General features: G+C 40.5%; 1 protein-coding gene across 1 annotated transcript in view; it reads right to left on the reverse strand.

Annotated features, from left to right (window-relative positions):
* The window catches only part of MOCOS (molybdenum cofactor sulfurase), a 232,959-nt gene extending 217,227 nt beyond the window's left edge, over nt 1-15,732 (reverse strand). Inside the window, exon 1 of the mRNA XM_040586176.1 lies at nt 15,496-15,732. Within this exon, the coding sequence (XP_040442110.1) occupies nt 15,496-15,625 (130 nt within the window). The 5' untranslated portion in view covers nt 15,626-15,732. The remainder of the gene's footprint in view (nt 1-15,495) is intronic.
* Nucleotides 15,733-16,121: the final 389 nt, after the last annotated feature.

Raw genomic sequence — 16,121 nt, forward strand, 5'->3', positions numbered from 1 at the left:
ATCTTCAGTCTCTGGGATAGGCACGTACTCTCTATAAGTTCAGGTATCAATTCAGAAAGCACAACATTTTTAATAATCCATCAAAAAAAGGAGTAGGAGGGCTACAATAACAGGGGCAACAGCAATAGAATCTCAAAATGACATTAATTAGCTTACTAGAGTCAGTCATATCAAATAAAGAACTGCTCTAGAAGTGTGTTCAAGGCATCCAGGTGATTGAGTGTTTTCTCCAAGCACATATTATACACCTTTATTTACAAATATGCACAAATATGCCTGTGTATGCAGTACTGACATGGGTATATGAATATATGTACATAAGTATCCCCTCAAGAGGATAATTAGTGTTTTCATGTTGCTTCCCGTAGCAGAACATAAGGAAAAGCAGATGTGAATCTGAAGACTCCCTTCCCTTACAGCTCTTTTCCACCTTCTCTTCTCCACCGCTTCTCTAACTGTACATTTTGATATTTCTGGAAAAGTGATAACCCAGAAGTCATCACAACTGCTTTCAGTCTCAATTAAAATTAACATCTACAAAAGAGCACCAACACTCAACAAAAATAATACCAACCTTTGGTAAAATAATAAAGTTGATTTTTTTTGTCAGAGATTCTTTTGTTGAAAAAAGAAAAGATACTTCACCTTTAGAGTGCCCCTTCCCTCCCCCTCTAATAAGACAGATCAAAACAAAAGTATCTAAAATATCTACGTTAACCATAGTTGTTGGTAGATAGCTTGAAGACACTTAGGCATGCTTCTAACTTGAATAAATTTGCATTTTCTAGAGAATTCCAGTACAGGGGACTAAGTTCTAATGCTGTTCAGCTCAATGCAAGTCCATTCAGTCAACTACTCCTCTCCTTTGCAACTTTGCTTTGTTTATCAGGATGCTCTATGTTTAAATAAAAGTAGGATTTGGGGCACCTGTGAAGCTATGCTAGTAGTAAGAGAACAAAAATATCTGAGCATCATAAACCCAGTAATAGACTGATGCTACGGACAAAAATATACAGAATTTCATGTTTGGTAACAACGTTCCAGTAGATACCTTTGCCTACAAAAATGAGTTTTGCAGTTGCTCCTTTTTTTTTTTTTTTTTAATGGACCCAGCAATAAAGCAATTACAACTTTATCCAAGTTTTATAACGATACACCTAAAGAATATTTTGCTGTGCTTCACTAAATCATGGTATAATTCCTCTCAATTAAAGGCCTTCTTTCAATACTAACACCATTAGGAATGAAAGAGAATTACAATTTCACCATAAATTATTCAAAGCACTAAATACAAATGGCCTCATTAACACCAGACTAGCTTTGAGAATGAATAAAATATTACACATGGAAAAACAAATATTCCAGTTTCCCTAATCTCTGAACTCTGAGCTTAAAATCACAACTCTGCCACAATACCAGCTATCGCATTTTGCCTTAAGGCAGCTGAGAAAATATTATGCACTTAAAAATCAAGCTCTTCCCCCACAAAATGGATATTCTTGACACATTTGAATAAATTAAAGGATCAGACAACATTCATACAACATACCTTACTCAGTTTACAACACAAGATAGTAAAAATAGTACCTAGATAAAACCACACATAGCATACTCTGCCTCCAGGACTGGATCCTGAGTTTGACTAGCAATTTCATATCTGGAGCTTCCATAACTACCATAACCACACTGGAGTGCTGGAGTTGCTGGACCCACGCTAAAGCCTGTCCCTTCGTTATAGACCACTTCTACTGATGCTGTATGGAACAGATTGCTGAATGCACCTATGCCTGACAAGGGCAAAGGATGTCAGGTGGCAAGTAGAAAGTTGTGCAAGCTACGAAATTCAGGCTTTGATTCTGTAACATGAAGCAAGGATGGAGAGGAATTTTAAGCAAGGTGAGCATTATGACAATGAATGATCAAATTAATAACAAACAGTATTATCATAAATGGAAAAGTAATAGTAATTTGCTAATATTTCAGAGCTCATTCCTGTGCTGTTAATTTTCAAATACTTCCTCAGACTTGCTAGTCTAAAACCATAACTAGAAGTAACATGACAGGATACTACTGAGTTTCTGTAATGAGCTCTTATTATATCCTGAGAATTTCTTTTTGTTAAATTTGTGCTTGCAGGCACAATATTACCAGATTCCCCCAAAGCAAGTATGTTTAAGGCAACAATAGTATGTTTGGTCCTTACCACCTGCATTTTAAAACTACTTACTTGTCATTAAGATTAAATTAATTTGTAATTCCTGTTAATTTTTAGCAAAATTGCATGAACATTTTTCACGAAAAGGATCACCCAGGAGATGTAAAAATGAAAAATCTAAACATATCAAAACCACCTTCTAAAATAGTAAAGTTTCGCAGTGGAGCACAGAAAGGCCAAGGTATGGAAATACAAGAGAAAAGATTATAACTCTAAGTAAAAGAAACACAAAATCAAATTAAATAAAAACTTAAAATTCCCAAATTGGTATGTTAGGGTGCCCTCATTTGTGTCCTTAGTTACAGTTACCTCAAGAAGGACCTGATTTTCAAAGAACTGTAAGATCACATACATTGTAAATCTGATTCAGTCAGATGTCTCAATTTGCCCCACCACGCTTCAAAGGAGAGTATCCAAAATTCAAACAATTAAGGCGGAAAAAATCTCGGTCAAAATATTCTGACACAATGGTAACTCAAAGAATGCATCTAACCCAGTGTACACAACAATTGGCTCTACATGTTTCATTCCAGATCCATTTACTTCTAAAAAATGCTCTCTAAATTTGTGCCATAAATACCAGCATGGGAATGATCCCTATTATGTCATGTAGTCACCACCACAATGCGATTAATGGCTCCTCAACAGTCAGCCTAGAACAAACCCAGGCAATCAGCTGCACAGAACATCACATGGGTTTCATGTGAGATAATTGCTTTGAAGAAGTTTGTTTCCAAATGGACAGCAAGTGTTCCTCAATATTTTGTACAAACACCAGATACCTGGTACTTTGCCTCCACAGAAAGTCAGGATAAAGTAATAAAGTGAACCTCATGAGATCAATTATTGCAAAGTACACAGATTATTTTTTTTTTCTACAGGAGCAAACCATGGGCTTCCCTTCTCCAACTTCTGCTGACAAAGGGATACAAGAAAGGCATTAAGTGTGAATTTTTCCCCATGCCCACTCCACGTTCTTCTTTGCCCTAGTCCCCTTCCAACTTAAAACACTTTTATTTCCTTCTGCTAAGAAAGATGACTGTTAAGCACTTTGTGTTCTCACTACAGTGAAACTAAAATTCCTGGATTCATATATATATATATGTACACACACATATTTATTATATCTTTGTTTATATTTTTATATATACCCATTGTAATGACTGTCAGTGGAAAGACAATAACAATCAGTTTTGATAGGAATAGGTTCTTCCTTATATGACTTTTTTCTCTAGAGTTTCATTTTTCCTCATATCATATTCCTGTCTACAAGCTGGGAAATCCAACCAACATATATCCAGAGACTACATACATTAGACTAGACTGCTGTTTTCTTCTGAGTCATTCCACAAGGAATACATAGTGCAGTGAAGTAGATTCAATGCATGCAACACTGTCCATAACTCATTGACGTTAGCAGACTAAACAGTAAATTTTCAGTTTTCTCCTCTGGATTCAGCGATTTCTATTCTCCAACTATGGGGAATTCAAACCACAGCCAAAAAAAAAAAAAAAAAAAAAAAAAAAGAGAGATGCATGGTGACTACAGACACCACAAGTCATGAAGATGGACTATTAAAAGAAAAAAAAAAAGTATAACAACTAATCTCTTGATCTAAAGAAGAAAAAAAAAACCAAGAGAGTTCCCTTCCACACCCCACCCCTCATATCTGGAAGACTTTTATAACTATAACTATCAATTGTACTTATTTGACAAATTCTTATGCTGTTTCAATACAACCCATGTAAGAACCCATGTAATTTTTAGACACAGTAAGTTCTACAAACATAAAGTTCAGGAGGCACTTGAAGAAGTGGGAAGTAGCCAAAGGCAGGTTTTCCTCTTTACTTTCTAATACCCACTCATAAGTAGTTTTACATGTAATACTGAAATACAAAAACTGAAGAACATTGTAAACTAACTGCTACTTGATTAGTTTAGTATGTAATCATATTTCTGCCACTCAAATGGAAGGAAACAGAAGCAGAAGTGGCTGATACCATAGGTTGGGTGTACCCACAAGGTATGTAACATTCCCATTTCAAGAACTGATCACACACTTTTGGAAACATGACAGCTGTCATGAGATTACTTGGCACTGTTTCCCCCACTCCAGCAGCGCTGAAGTTTATCCAGGAAGTGCTGCAGTGTAATCCTCATGATACTTTACGAGTACACCTATCCTTCTCTTACTTGCAGAAATGGAAGAAAAACTGATTAAAGTTCTGACAGTAACAGATACTTAATCTCTTAGGACCTGTCATGCTTAGTGATGCAAAGCTCAAAGAATTGACCAAATGCCTCCAAACAAGTGTTACACACTATGAACACTGCAACAGTCCACACATTCAAAGGAACAGAAGCTTTCATAATTTATTTTTTATGGGTAGCTTCAGCTCCCATGAGCTAAAAAGCTGGCTTCGCCTTTCATTAGAGCTAATCAGAATATAAATATTTCAACAAAAGCAGCTGGTTTTAAATTTGACATCTGGGGGGCAGGCAGGGGAAGATTTCTTCCAAACCTTGAAAAATACCGGATGGAAAGGAAACTCAGTAAAGAAAGTATTGATGTAACTCACTAGAATTTTTACTTTTCATCATTCATGAAGTACTCAACCTCATACTATCACAGGCTCCTAAGGATAACCAAGAGGGTGAGTTACAAGAGGGAGGAGTAGATGGCTTCACCCCTTAAAGAGCGTTTCACTGGACTAGACCCACCCTTTGGGCAAGTTGATATTGAAAAACAGGGGGTGGAGGGAGGATTTGTTTTTATAGAGCCTAAATCTCAAGGAGGGTTCCTATTAGTGCCAGAGGAAGGCTTTGACTTCGGTCCCCACACGTCTCCTAGTGGGTCAGGTGAAGCTGGGGCCATGGCAGTGCTCACCAGAAGACAGTCCTGGTTCCATGGCCCTGCAGTGCAGTGATGCCTTCTGTGCTCTGCAGATAAGATTCACCAAGCCTGAACATAAGGCAGCTCCTAAGAAAATCATCATTGCTTCTTCACTCCCAGAAGCCTGGGTTTTTTCCAAGTAGTAGTTTATACCCAAAGATCACTTTAAATTCTATTTTCCAACCAAAAACCCCTAGGCTGCTACAGAAATAGAAGACGGAAAGTTTAAAACTAAAACTTGACAATGAGCTATGAAAGTTACTATTGAAATAGCTTTTTGTGACATGAAAAAGGAATATTGAAGAAACTTACTTTCTGTCCCAGACATCTGCCTCCTTTCCCTGTCCTCACATCCCACCTCCTCCTTCAGCTCAGTGTTTTAGACACTAGAGGCTTTAAAGAATGCAACTGCAGTAGGAATCACCACTCATGATCAACTCTTCTCAAGGAATGTATTTCACAGTATCAAATCCTAAATTGTTGCTATGTTACAAAAAAAAATGAGTGCTTCCCAAAGAATAGATACCCCTTATGTTGGAGTTATAATTGTAGTGTTTTTTTCATAGGAGAACCTCTTCAATGCATGGTAATCCCTTCAATGCTGTAGAGATGTTAGATAGGTGTGAGTACATCAATAGCTGCTATTCTAATTAATGAAAAGTTAAATTCTCACCTAAATCCAAAATCAGAGCCTTTACTCTAGGTTTACTTTGCAAGAAAAAAAAAAAAAGATTTTCTGTTGGTTAGAGAAGTTACTCTGTCACTCTGTAACTGATCCTGAAAGACAAAGAGCAGATACAACTGCTAGTGCCATGACTTTTTACTCAAATTCCACTTCAGTGAGTTTCACCTCAGCATGAATTTGGAATAGATTCACTGAAATCCACCATTCATTTCCCCAATAAATGACAGATTTATAGCTGTGGTTTCAGGAAGTTCTACATCAAAGACAACTTCCACCAAAAAAATGGAAGACAGAAAGAAAGACAGAAAGGAAAATGGAAAGTAAGATGGGAAGGTAAATTGAGTCTCACAAAGATTCCAGCTTTGCAAATTAATATGGCTTTTGGGGGGCATTTAATGTACACAGCAAGTGATTTTCCCATTAAAAATACCATAGTTTTTCTCTCTTCCTTCTAAATTTCTGATTTTGGTGAGTTTGGAGAGATACTAAGTTCAGTGACAGAATATTAACTAGACAGTTAATAATCCTTGAAACAGAGAGCTTAATTTCATTACCAGAAAAAAAACCTGCCTGCAACTCCAACAACTCAAAAATAGTTGTAAGCAGCAGAACAGAAAGGAGTTTGTGAGTTCCACTCACAGGGGTGCTCAGTTCCAAGAAAAAGGAAAGTCAGCTGCAGTGCCATTCAGATGTGTCACTCTCCTTACTTCCTTATTCCATCTTCAAAATACACCTTTGCAGATATTCCTTAAAAGTTATTTTTGCATTTTAATGTCTCTGGCATGTAATTTCATGTTACCCAAGCAGGTTTTAGTTTATTTCTTATGTACCACAAGTCTTCCAGTTCTAATGAATTTAAATGGTGTATGTTTTTCTTCATATATATTAGTATTAAATTATCTCCTTTTTAGAAGGGCAACAAAACTGTATTTGTATTGTTAGGCTGTCGCAGCAGCACAGTACCTGTCACTAAACATCTATGCTAAGGTGATAAGAAGAGGATTATTATCATATTGCTACACTTCATGACCACCTTCCACAACAGGGTACTTCTCGGGCATTCACATTCTTAAGGGAATACATTTAAAAGCTGTTATTCATTAATCAAATGTTTTGTTTGGTTTTGAACACAAACTATGGTCAAATAACCACAGAGTACAGTAATCTGCGTACAGTTTTGTCTGAACATCAATTTGGTCAGCTTCTCAGCTCTGCAATACCAGCTAGTTTATGTGCGGGGCGGGGGGGGGGGGGGGGGGGGGGGGGGGGGGGGAAGAAGCACGTCTGCGGCTGGCAAAGGCTCCTTTTTTGGGCAGTCTTTAATTTTACTCCGTTCAGTCCATCAGGCAGAGTTCTTGCTAAGCTAACCACTTTCATATATATGCTTTTATCCAGTCTCATAAGGAGGCAACAGGCATTATCAAAGCAAATTGTCCATCACAACTGAGATCAGCCAGGGCACTAAAAAGTGTCTCCCATTCTGCTCACTGGGTTATGCACTCCTAAGTTGATTAAATCTGTAACAAATTATCTTCCTAGCATGTGATGCATCAAAGAGAATTTTAAAAGTTGCGTACTGCCAGAGCTGCTGAGTAACATTTTGTTTTGTGACAATTCCAATTGTTTATATTAAAAGAAACTATACGCAGATAAACAAATAATAAAAATGTGACTCCTAGTCACGTGTTTAGTAAGTTACTTAACAGGTTACACTCCTTAATAAGTTACTTAGGAAATGAGCAGCACAGCAGGTGAACAGTGTACTTTACTCAACAGCAGTACAAAGCCTTTTTTTTTTTGAAAGCAAGGCAACATACATTTGTGCCCATTATTGATACTATCAGTTCCAAATTACTGAATTATGACAGCTTTAATGCACTGTGTGGCATGAACATAAAAATGTGGAAAATCCTGGGCTTCTGTTTCTTCCTCAGGAAGAAATTACAGGACAAACTTTCTGATACCTGTGTAACTTCACCTGACCTGTTCATAAGTTTGCAAAGGGATACAAACAGCAATATTTGGTGTTTAATTGTGCATTAATGAAATTAATTCACACATTATTTAATTAATGAATATTTGTTCAAATGAACTTCCTGTCATCTTTCCAAATTTTTATTTAGGACATTATTTTGCATACTGCCAGCAGATGTAAGCTTAGTGGTGTAATCATCCTTCCTCAGCCAACCATGTCACCAGAAGTTCACATACCTAGATATCTCTCTTTCAAGAAGGCACTAAGTGACAAAAATCTTGTCCAGTCATGTTCTTAGCTTTCTTTTAAAAGCATTTTAGATCCTGTTGCTCCAGGAACTAACCAGAATGAGCACAGAAATCACACCTTCTTTACTTCTCTTGTAAAAGCCATATTCCCCTGGCTGCTACAAGAAAGGAGGACTGAGTACAATCCTGAAAGCAAGAAAGTGGAAATGAAATAGCAGGGAGGGAAAGATTTACCTCCCAAAGAACTGCCTTCCAATCTTATATGTGTATTTCACATACTGGACAAAACAGCAGCTTCTGCTTTTTTCACTTTCCTGCATGATACTCACAACAGCTGCCTGCCTGGGGTCTCATCCCCATTGCAGACACCTCACAGACCAGCACTTCTCTACAGCAGGAAGACAGTGAAGGGGCAAAGAGTACAACAGCACAGAATGTAACTGGGCTGCCACAAATACTGGCAGGAGCATAACAACTTGCCTCATTAGCAATGAAACTAATTAAGTCTGACTTTTTACTGCTTTGTGGCCTGTCTTTATGCCTCCCTGCCCTAATATACCCCTGTTTCACCATAATTGTAACATTCCTTTCCCAAACCTTCAGTTCTTGACACCACCTTTTTTCACAATACCTCCACAAAACACATCTTCCTCCTAACTAATGTGACAGGAAGCAGTCTGTGGTTATAATAAGCAGACAAGGCAACACTATCAGCATTATTAACTTAGGAAGAGAAAAAAACCTTTACCAACGCCAAGCTGGCATATTCCTAAAAATAATCTTTTTTTTTTAAGTTCGTTTTTTAAGTTCAGAAATATATTAAAAAAAAAACCAAAACAAAACCCTAAACACCTTACTAGTATTTTAGAATCACATAAAGGAAAACATCTCCACTGGTGGCTTGGGCCAAGACCTTTATAAGAAGTCTGAGACATTTGAGAACTCAGCATCCTACTTCCTAAATATCACCTCCAAGTTAAGCATCCCACTAGCCTCCTGCTCTGCAAACATACTGTGCTGTCTACCCATTTATCAACCTCTCATATCAGTGCTTTTTATTATGCAGCACTCTGCAGCATGGTCTTCCTGAATTCAATGACAGTCGTTTCACATCCAGGCAATGCCTCTGCAGCATCTCTCTGATACCACGTACGCAATGAATCAAACTGATCAACAAAAACTGACCTCTCACCTCTGCGTTTGTCTTTTTGTCCTCAGACTGGGAGTACCCTTGAATTCTGGTGAGCAGCTCAGATATGGGAATTGCTACAAAAATTTCAAGAGCATGCCAGGTTCTGATTTTGCAGCGGAAATTCCAGTATAAGTGCAGGGACACCATAAGCAGATCGCATTGGTCTGAAAACTTACATATGCTCTTTAATTCATAAACTTACATTTCATATTTAAAACAAACCCCAAACCAAATCAGATATACATCATACGGAAATATGCAGAAAAAGGCGAGGAAGAAATCGATACCCATCTCACATACAGCAGCATCATAACAACAGAGGACAAACAGGAGAATCTAAGAGGAAGCAAAGGCAACAGAGGGAAGAAAGCACCACTGATGTGGGATTTTGTAGGAACAAGTTTTTGGTGCATTTCCAATTTTTGAGTAAGAGGTAAGAAAGCATCTGGTGCTTTTCTAAATAAAACATCTGCCTGTTTCAATACTTTCATGCACTAATATACATCTTGTGCAGACATTAATTTTAGAGATAATGTATCTTTTAATTAAAAGTGCATTTTTTTTAAATGGGTGGTTGATACCCTGAAGCATCTATGGAGTTTCATAAAGTATCTTTCCGAATCTATTTTTTTTTTTTATCTCCACATGTTGATTTAAAAATCCTAATGTCTACATATGATTATTTCCTGTTGTGAAGAATCTAGTCCCAGCTGATCGACTTCATTTCTAAAATACACCTGAAAATTCCGAGTTCATGTCAACTGTATCAGGTTTATGGGGTTTGGTATTTTGCTTTTTCGTTCAATGTTCCTGTATTTCAGCCAGTTTTAAACGTCTTGTACTACGTCACATAAGTGATTACAGAGCCAGTGTAATGGTGCAGTGGACATCTTTATGTGGGTATTACAACACCAAATTCAAAGTTAAAAATTGATTATACATATATTACTTTGAGTAAGACAATTCAAGAAAGAGAAGACATTTCCTGTGTCTTTCAGGGATTTTTTTTCTTTCCTCTAACTAAACTTTAGTAACTAAGTAATTAAAACTTTATTCAGTGCTGAAATATTACCATGCCAACATCATTGACTACTCTTCACTAAGAGCTAGGTCCATCACTAAGAGCAAAAGAACACCCAGCTCTGGGTGATCAATTAAACGATCAGTCCTGCACAGAGCAGACCACCAACAGCCTTCTAAACCCTGAAATGCAAGAGAAGAAATTTCTGAACAGTACCTGTTACTTCCATGTAGGCAGAGGAAAACATCTGAAACTAACACACAGTTGCTATTACTGCATTTGGCATTAAATCCACTTTGTGTTCCATACACGCTTCCTCTTTGATATCAATTGTTAGGTAATAACTTAGACAACTACTGCTGATTTGAAATCAACAGGGAACATTAATGCTTTACATAAGCATACGTATTGGTTTTTACAAAACAATTGGCAGTACTTGTGCAATTACACTTCCCATACCACAGCTTCTTTTTACGACACCTTTTCCATCCACTAAATGCACCTTCCAAAATGTCTTCTAGCATTTCAAACTGTCCACTAGCAACCTCCTTCAATAACTTAATTTATTTTGCTTTCTTTTCCCTCCCAAATTGGAAAAAAAAAATAATAAAAGTGTTTCACAAAATCAAATCATGTTGTGACAGCGGGGCTACAGAGGACAGAAGCAGGTTACCAGCCAGAGATCTCACAGTCGCTGAGGAGAGTGACCAAGACTTGCAGTGGTAGGAAGAGGAGCTCTCAGCTCACAATTAATTATTGCACCTCACCACAAAATGGCACATATCTTGCTTCTGGTTCAGCATAGACCTTAGAGAACAATCAATCAAACTAAATTTATCCCTCTTTATCAAACTTTTTTAAATAGCATGATGAGACGTCCATATTGCTAACTTGCTCAAAGAACAATATTGCTCAAAGAACCTAACTATAAAAGGTTTTGCTGAACACACACACTCAGTCTTCAAGAATAAGAGATTTAAAATAAAATATTCATCCACAAATAAAAATTATTAATAATTAGGAAATGAGCAAAACATAACAAACACAAACAGAAGACAGCTACCAGATCAAACAGAACAAACAATCAAAACGAAACCTCTGGATGTAAAAAAAACACAAAAAACCCACAGAAATTATTCCAAATCTTTATTTTTTTAAAGGAAGAAACCAATCTCAGATACAAGGCTGATAGAATTTCTCATTTGACAAGGCAAGCAAACTGGCACAGCAGTAGAGAAACTGAGGTCACGCCTACATTTGCAATTAACAAGTGAATACAACTCTTCAGGCTCACGGTACACTCTTCTCAAGTTTCATAAAATGTGAGCATCAGCTACCTATCAACAAAATTACTCTGAGCTGACACACCAAAATGCATTTCCTACTTCTGAAATTCAGCCAAAACACCAAACTACCCCAAACATGACAAAACAGATAGCCTTTTCTGCGCTCAGAGGACAGAGTTGACCTTTGCTAACCAAGCCACTAAGGACTAACTCAAAGTGCACGGAGGAGATCTGCTTTTCCCATTCTCCCACTTACTGGAAAAGTCAGTGCAAACAATTAAACCAGCAATATAAGTAAAAATTTTTATTTTTGTTTAAGGTCAGACCGAGCATCATTCCTTAACTGAATAACAGAATAAGCTCTCGTACAGGTGACCTGTTCGTGGGACATCATTTGGAAACAAAGGCCAATTCTCCTACTCAAAGCTTAGATCGCCTTTCCTCTTTGTTTAACAGGCAAGCTACATTGTTACTGTTGTATGTAATCACAGACATCACAAATATTCACACTACTATGTTAACACATGATTTGTCACATGACTGTTGAAGTACAGAACGGTGACTGATTAGACATTAAATATGACAGCGCATCTTACCTCAGTTAAAAGACTACCTTAAAAATAGTCAGCTGCCCTTAAAACATACATGATTGCTAATACGCACTGGTTTTTATTTGGGGGATGAGTATCCACTGCTTATCGCTCTTGGAAAGCTCCCACTGAAATGGACACAGCTATCTTAGAGGAGAATACTGGCACACAACTGAAACTGGAAAGTTATCTTGGGATTAAATGCTGCATCACAAATCATGTCAGCTTTTTCTTTTTTCAAACCACAATGCAAACTGAAGCTGATATTTTCTTTGCTATGATAAACATCACAGAAGCATATTCATCCCCATTACTTAACAACAGAACCTATAAACTCCCGCTGATTTCTTTATCATTTTCTAAAGCACAATTTACAATCCTACACTGCAGATAAGGGTACGCTGCTCACAAGATTAAAGTCAAGGTCACATATTGCACATACTCTGCTGCCTGTGAAACAGGGATCTGTTTCACAGGCTCCACATATATTTTTAGAAGGGCCTGCTCTAGCCATCAGCTAACAGCCCTTGAATTACAAAAGTGAAGATAAACTTTGGCTTAAAAGGTAAAATTTAAGGCTTCTGTGCCAAAACTGACAGACCCCTGCTGATTCAAGGAAGTAAAGTACTTCCTTTTATCCCTCCAAAAACCTGAAGGGTAATTCCCCAACACAGTCACTATGAGCCTAACTTTCCTTCAGATGGAGCCAAGGGTGAAATCCCAGATTTTGACAGGGCAACAGGTAGACCACCTTTGAAAAATCCTGGTTTTATAGTATGCCAGTAGCCAGTGTTCCCCTATATACATCTGTTGTACCTTCTTCTGAACAGGCACTTGTGCAACTATTCATACTAGAACTGCAAGAGAAGCACAAGTACCATGCAAGCAAAGGTTTATAACACAGAAAAGGTTTCTGCCTTCCCCAGAGAACACCATTTGCACAAGATGTCTTTAGTGGATGCCACCAAATAACAGCAATCAGGAAGAAGTGAACACACTGATATGCAATAATTACCATTATTATTTATGCTGCTTACACAAAGATGACACTTCCAAAATTGAGCATTAGGCTTAATTCATGGATATCTAGAGAGGACTCAAAAAAATTGTGTTCACATAAAAAGTGAGCAGCAAAATCTGGATTTTTATCCAACTTTAATGACGGGAAGATCTTTGAGGCGTGCCCCAAATAAACAGACAGAGCAAGACATTACTGTTACCTACCTAAAAATAGAGCTCATGCTCTTCTGCCTAGCGGAACTAGTTAAGACTGTTCTTTCCTAGAAGGGATTAAATTGCAGCACCTTTGTGCAGTAGGGGGACACACAGCAGAGATCAACCCCATGACCAGCTACCAGGTTCCTTAGGGAATCAGCATTCATACAATCAGGACTTACCCATAATGCTGACCCAAGACCTCCAGAGATGTAAAACTTCTCCCTCATCCCCTAACCTGCATGTTCTAGCAGTTTACTGAAAATGCTTAAGTAGCTAAATGCCTGAAAGACCCACTAATTTTTTGTAAGCCACTTAGAGAAGGCCCCTTTACTTACTATTGCTGCTGCCAACTGGTACAGCCACCTTTTCTTTGCATTATTTCAGCAAGGCAACAAAGACCTAGAGCTTTAAAAGACATTTATGTAACAACAGCAGTGTGTTGAGACCTTCAGCAACTGGGGATACAACTACATGGCTAAATAAAGGGAGGCCAAGGAATAAGTACAAGCAACATGCTTATCATCCATACTGCTCCACCATCAGCCAGTTCCTGGAGTCTGTCCTGGACAAGTCCAACTAGTCAGATACAAGAGACACAGATGTGTAAGGCAGGGGACACAGCCTTACACACTTTGTCTGGGAATCTGTCCCTGAACACCCTTTATTTGGCACTACTGGCATCACTTGAACGCACAAGCTCTTGACTAGAGGAGATACGGCCCTGTTCTTAAGATAAGAATCCCATACAGGACACCACATGTATGTACAGTGATCAGTTAAGGACACTGATCTTCTCCATGGAGGTCACAGGCTTTCAAGATGAATGGGCACATTAAAATTCTGAAGGGGAAAACAAAGGGCAAAAGGAATTTGCAACCTAGGTCACCTTACCATAGACTATTATGTGAATTCAACTAGCTAATATTGTAACAGATTCGATTTTATAGCCTGTATTTGGTTTTTTTTAACTTTTTCTGGAAATATTCTAAATTATCTATCAACAACAACTTATTTTAATAGGTTGCGTGACCAAAGTATAACTCAGTAGCCTACATTAGCCAAAACGTTTTTAAATGGAGGCAAACTCCTAACGCTCTGCCTTTGCAGTGATCTCCATTTGGGAACCCAGACTGACTGACCAGAAATCGTTTATTAGCAGATACGCTTTATTTCAAAACTGAGGAGCCTCATGAGAAATAAGCCTGGCTCTCGGAGTGTTGAAAAGTCATCTGCCTAAATGTCTAAACAATGTTCCAGTTACAAAACACCCACTTTTCGTCATCTGGCCTGAATTCTGAACAAGCAATCTCTTGTTATCAAACTTCCACTGATGCAAGTAATAGGACTAACACCAGACTGTGAAATTAAGTCACTGAACCTTTGTTGAAGTTCCTCAAACTGCTGCTTGAAATTAAGTTTTTTCCACATCTTTTTAAGAGAATAAGTGTAACTCCATTCTTTACTAAACACCTGTGTGTGAGAAAGCCTGCTCTTGCATTTGATCACCGAAATTCAAAGAAATGGCAAAGAAGAACAGCAGGACGAAACTCAACAGAACCCATGTGGCTTAAAGAGCAGTTTCAGGACATCCAGATCCACACTATTTGCTCTCCAGTCTTGTTCATTTCCCAAGTACTTTGAAGTGCTAATATCATGGACATTAACAACTTCTTCAGGTAAAACGGCTTATTGTAGTGTATCCATCACGATTAGATTTGAAGTAATATATTCACGCAACGTTTGATGCTGGGGGAGGGGAAATCTATATCAACCCGCAAAAGGAGTTTACACACACTTGCCTCGCCACAAACCCTCACTAGACAAGGCCTGTTGTACCATTTTAACTTCCCTCCCTCCCCCTTCTTCACAGCTCATTTCACGACTTGTTGCGGTTCGTCATCGCCGCTGCTGAGCCCCCGGCCCCCCCGCGGCGCTGCTCCGGAGGCGGGGAGGAGGGGGCGGCTGCACCCCCGCCGTGACGCTGAGGGGCTGCGCCGCGGCCGCCGCCTTCCGCCCGCCCCGCCCGCTCCCCCGCCGCGCCCCGCACCGGCAGTTTCCCGCCCACGGGCCGGGCGAGCCGGGACCGGCGCAGCCGCCCCCGCTCCTGGGCCGCCCCCCGCGGCCCCGCCCGCCCCTGCCCGCGCCCCTGGGCTGCGCCGGGCCCGCGGTACCTCGGAGCCGGGGGAACTCGCGCTCCCGGAGGCGGCGCAGGTCGCCGCCGTACCCGTACTGGCACCCGGCGGGGCAGGCGGCCTGGAAGGCGCGGAAGGAGAGCAGCTCCTCCCGCGGCGCGCCGGCCATGCCGGGCTGCAGGCGGGAACGCGGGAGCGAAAGTGACAGAAACGGCAGCGCGGCTCTCCGCAGGCCGCCGAACCTCCCCGCCGGCAGCACGGCAGGCGGGCACTGCGGCCAGCACGGCCCGGCCCGGCCCGCCTCGCTCCTCCCGCTCCCGCCCCCGCCAGCCGCCCGGTGTGCCCGCGCCCCGCCTGCCCGCCCAGCCCCGGGAGCGGCGGCGGGGCCGGGGCTCGAGCCAGGCAGGGCCCGCCGGTGGCTGGGGCGGGAGCACAGGGAGGCGGCGGCGCGGGGTGCGCTACGGAGCGGGCCGGGCGGCGGGTGCTGGACGCCACCGGGCCGGTCGTACGAAAGCGGCGCCGCGCGCCGGCCCCGGCCCGCTCCCGCCGCAGGCAGCAACTCAGGCGGGTCCCCCGGGCCGCCGAGCCGGGCAGAGCCGGTCCCATGTGAATCCTCCCGAAGGACGAGGCCGTCGGGTGCGGGCGCACGGCAGCAGGCGTGCTTC

The sequence above is a fragment of the Falco naumanni genome, chromosome 3, assembly GCF_017639655.2.
Source record: "Falco naumanni isolate bFalNau1 chromosome 3, bFalNau1.pat, whole genome shotgun sequence".
Taxonomy (NCBI): Eukaryota; Metazoa; Chordata; class Aves; order Falconiformes; family Falconidae; genus Falco; species Falco naumanni.